The sequence below is a fragment of the Hyperoodon ampullatus genome, assembly GCF_949752795.1.
Source record: "Hyperoodon ampullatus genome assembly, chromosome: 1".
Classification (NCBI taxonomy): Eukaryota; Metazoa; Chordata; class Mammalia; order Artiodactyla; family Ziphiidae; genus Hyperoodon; species Hyperoodon ampullatus.
In genome coordinates this window covers 202,226,985-202,231,645 of record NC_136914.1, presented here as the reverse complement: position 1 = coordinate 202,231,645, position 4,661 = coordinate 202,226,985, and the positions used below count along the sequence as shown (strand labels likewise).

Genomic DNA, 4,661 nt, shown 5'->3' with positions numbered 1-4,661 from the left:
CTATCCTTTGTGTTTACTGTTTTTGTAATTTTCCTTTTGAAAATGAAAGGGTGTGATTCAAGATGGCACTTTGAATATGTAAATCAGTGGAAAGTGTATTTTCTTTACTTTTGTCTTTGTTTTTTTAGAAGTTTTATTATTTTCGAAGTGCCTCCCACCTAGGGCTAGGCCATGACCACTTTGGGTACCAGAGCCTAACTTCATAGGACTCAATCTGTTGCAAAGTGCAGTCACTTCTGGAAATTAACCTCAATTCAGGTCAGCATGTGAAATGTTAGTTTTGACTTCTGGCAAGTAGGGTTCAGGGACTGATTGATCCCATTTGCGCACAGGTCAGTTGTTTAATTTCAAGACCTGTTACTGCTGGTTTTATTAAATCAGTCTTTAGTTCTTGCATGTTTGTATCAAATTTAAAAGAGTGAGCACACTTTAACCAATGACTTACGGTTACCCTTTTCTCTTTCCTTTAACCACAGGTTCTGAAAGCTTTCAAGTATTTTAATTTAGATTTGGTGTGTTTAAGGGTTCTGAGCATGAGGCTAGCAGGTGATCTCTTCAGGATTCGTTTTTTTTAAATCAAGGCTGGCTGGCTTCTCCATAGATTGGTAACAGTATTTTGTTATCTTGCTTCCCTGCAGTTTTGTATCAGCAATTTAACTTTGAGCTGAGAGCGGGGAGGGTCAAGAAGAAGGAAATTTAAAACATATTTTCTTTCATAGATTTCCATCAGTGTGGGCTTTGAAAAGAGTCTTTTAAAGCATTGTACCTAGTGACTTTCAACCAAAGCCTGTGAGTGTGAATGGGTGAGATGAACGAAGGAGGCCTCTTCACATTCAGGGTTAGAAACCTGCAACTGATAGCAGGATACATAAGGTATGCTGGACAACGGGAAGCAAGTTGGCGTTTTCAAGGGCTGAGATGAAGGGAAGTTCTCTACAAGATACTGTTTAAAACGGCTTAATGTCATTTGGTCTTCTCTTTACATTTTGTACACTAGTGGACAGTTCTAGCATTTTATCTGGAGGATTCATTCCATGGTCGTCATCCTGTGGAATCAGGATTTTTAGCAAGTTTGCTGCAGCTTTATCTTGGCTTTTAATAAGTTTGGCTGGTGTTCTGGTCACAGAGCTAACTATGAAACATGTCCACGCCGCTAGGATTGTTCAGTGCTATGCTATCTATCTTCTGTTGTTACGACTATTTATTACGGTTGGGTGGTATTCCATTGATTGTTTAGATCACAGCTCAGTTTCTGTAGAAAATGAACTGTAAAACCATCTGAAGACCATACAAGAGGCAAAATAAAACTTGAAGTGAATATGTGTGATCGTGTACTGTGTAAACCTCCTTCCTGTTTCTGCCTCCTACCTTTTCTCCTGCCCTTGCATTCCCGAGCAGGTGTTACTCCTTTCCACAGCTGTTCCAAGTTAGGGACTGGATCTTAAAGGCAGTTCTCTCCCACTTCCATCTCCACTAAAAGATTGCCTTCCATATTTTCCTCAAGGCAAAACAAAAAAAAAAGTAGACTGGCTTTGGCTAAGCCACCCTCTTGCCACAATTATAACCTGGGGGTAAATGAGGGCAGCTAGTTTGAGTGAGTTCCTGCCACCTAATAGAATAAGGAACACAGTTGCCTGATAATTTGGTCAGAAGGTGAAAGTTGGGGGCGTAACCCAAATTATGAGGCGGGAGTCTAAGAAAGATGTTCCTGGACTAGCCAGCCTCTGTCAGGATAAGCAATTAGTCCCACGCTTGAGCTAACGTCCTGTGCTAGCAAGCACCAGTATCCAGCCAGCATCTGAAGGTCAGTGAAGATACGCCACCATCTGGATAGTGAGCTGAAGGGTTGTTAAGAGCAGGGAGTACATCCAGGAGAGGATGGAGTGGTTGGGATACAAAGTACCCAGAGCTGAAAGTCGTCTTTCAGGCTCCTCGGTTCCCTTGAAGGGAAGGCAAATCTCAGCGTATTCGCTTTTATAGGAAAAACACTGCACTGATCTCGCCTTTGCTGGGGGAATTAGAAAGGTTTCCATTCTCAGATACTTAATTTAACGGGAGCTTACCCTGGATTGGGAGAGGCGGACACTAGACGGAGTGCAGAACTAGAGAAAATGGAGGCAGGAACCGCCCTCAGAAAGTCTTGAAGTGAGCAAGGACATTAGTCCGAAGTTGATGCTTCTGTGATGTTACTTGCTCTCTTTGCGGTCTCACAGACGCAACAGGTCTGAGGCTCCTGAACGAGACTGGGCTGATGGAGCCCCGGACCGGGGGCGCCTCGCGAGCGTCTCCTTTAATAGGCGGGGCCGGAACCCCCGCGAGTCACCGGCTTTGTACGTGTCGGGGGCGGAGCCGCAGACGGCCCTTGCAGCATGGCCGCCGGCGCTGCAGCCGCCTTGGCCTTTTTGAGTCAGGAGAGCCGAGCCCGGGCCGGGGGGATCGGCGGTCTGCGAGTCCCTGCCCCGGTCACTATGGACAGTTTTTTCTTCGGTATTGAGGAAAGGAGGAGCTGAGGGTGGTGCGGGGGCAGAGGCAGGGCTGAGGAACAGGAAGGCAGATGGGTGCAGGACGTGGGTGGGGGCGGAGGGGGCCTCTCACGCGGCAGTTGGAGCGGAAGAGGGTAGCCAGGCCCGTGCCCTAGTCGTGCTGGGCTGGGTCCGGGCTGAGCGCTCCAGGTTTTCCTGAGGAGCGGGCGTGTGAATGGCCGGTCAGTCCATGGCTGCACGTGAACGGGATTCGGAGAAACGCCCCCGCACACTCACCCTGTACTCTCTTCCAGGCTGTGAGCTCTCAGGCCACACCCGCTCTTTCACCTTCAAGGTAGAGGAAGAGGATGATGCGGAGCACGTGCTGGCTTTGACCATGGTAAGGGGCGGGTAAGGGGGGTGGCGGGGAATAGGTTGACCTGAGCGGGCCTCTACCCGCGTGTCTCTTCCCCTCCCCCGCTTTACTGGGAGTCACCTCCTCTGCTTAACCCCCACATGGGGGTGCCCTGGCCAGGTGATCCAGGGACCCCTGAGGCTGGGCAAGTTGTAGGGTAGATGCCTCCGTTTGTGGTCTCCACCCTCACTGGGGAGACTCCGAGGCCCTGTGTACCCTTCCCAGCTCTGCCTCACCGAGGGGGCCAAAGATGAGTGTAATGTGATCGAAGTCGTGGCCCGGAATCATGACCACCAGGAGATCGCAGTCCCTGTGGCCAACCTCAAGTTGTCCTGCCAACCCATGGTGAGTTCCCTGGCCATACCTTGGGGGATTGGGAGATAGGAATTGAGGACTTCAGGATTTCTCACAAGATGGGGTGGGCCAGGCCTTCATCCTTGTCTTCCTCCCAGCTCAGTTTGGATGACTTCCAGCTCCAACCACCTGTAACCTTCCGCCTGAAGTCAGGTTCTGGCCCTGTGCGGATCACTGGGCGGCACCAGATTGGTGAGAGTCTTCTCCTTTGCCTCTAGTAGACTCTCCATCAGGACTCCTACCCAACCCCAGCCTTATCTCTCAGTGCGGTTCCCATACAGACCCTGTATGCTGTGCCCTCCACTTAACTGTCCTACTCAAGCCGTTCTTCATGGAACCTGTCTCAGCTTTTTCAGCTCCAGTGATGTGGACTCCTTTGGCTCTTTGTTACCTAGTTTAGTATCTGAGGTTTTTCCCACCTAGACCATAGGGAGGTCAGGGTCCCTACAAGCCTAGAGCCACAGGGTATGAATAAATGACCTGTAGTATGAAGGGGGTGTGGCTTTAACTCCTCTTCCTCCCTTTACTCCTTGTGTGTCTCTACCAGTTACTATAAGCAACGATGTTTCTGAGGAGGAGAGCGAAGAAGAGGGCAGTGAGGAGGAGGAAGCTGAGTTGTGCCCCATCCTGCCTGCCAAGAAGCAGGGGGGCAGGTTCTAACCCTCCCTGGTGAGTTGGGTGGGAGGCATGCCCAGCAGGGCCTGGGAGGGGACAGGAGGAGCAGATACGGACCTAGATGCTGACCCCTTGTTTGCTCTCTTCAGGTCAGCTAGCTGCCTGCCACATGCACCATGCACCAGGTTCCTGTACAAGTTTCAAGAATTTTGTGTCTTTTCCGTTGAAGAGGATGGGTAGTGGTGGGGTGGGGTGGGTGGGGTTTGGTTTGGTGCTAGGAGAGAGGGGGTCCCATTCTCCATAGTGCCCTGGTGTTCGAATCCTGTATCACATCCAGAGCTTCCCTTTTCTTCAGGAGTGGGAGGAACTCTGAAGTTCCATCCTGACCCTCTCTCCCCACTTGCCTATGAGGTTGGAGGTCAGCATCTGAAGCTCAGGACTACACATTTTTAACATTTTTTACATTTTTGGATAAAGGTTGAAATAAAGTGGTGTGGAGTTTTTTCTGCAACTCATTTGTGTGGCTTCTTTCCCTGCTGGGGTGGCATTCCCCTAGGGACCACCAGGTGGCACTGTGGCAGCACAAAGGGTGGCCCTGGGCCTGGGGGAGGGTGAGGAAATGTGGGATCCTGCTCTTCCCAGGGCCCTGGGACTAGCCCAGGCCTGGGCCCCAAATGCCTTCCTAGAAGAGGACCTCCCAACACCAGGCTCGTTCCCAGTCCTTAAAGGTGGGGGAGGGCCATCCCAGGAGGTTATCAGCATCAAAACAAGGGGTCTGGGCCTCTGTCAGCACTCAGGCTGATGGGCAGGGGGAC

At 50.7% G+C, this 4,661-nt stretch overlaps 1 protein-coding gene across 1 annotated transcript; it reads left to right on the top strand.

The window, feature by feature from the left end:
• Nucleotides 1–2,369: 2,369 nt before the first annotated feature.
• On the top strand, nt 2,370–4,357 carry NPM3 (nucleophosmin/nucleoplasmin 3; the record flags this gene model as incomplete). Its single annotated transcript, XM_079705298.1, has 7 exons — nt 2,370–2,487; nt 2,777–2,862; nt 3,103–3,222; nt 3,330–3,423; nt 3,779–3,900; nt 3,996–4,031; nt 4,202–4,357. 5 exons carry the CDS (start codon nt 2,370–2,372, stop codon nt 3,889–3,891), a joined length of 531 nt encoding a protein of 176 aa, XP_079561424.1. The 3' UTR covers nt 3,892–3,900; nt 3,996–4,031; nt 4,202–4,357.
• Between the last annotated feature and the right edge of the window lie 304 nt (nt 4,358–4,661).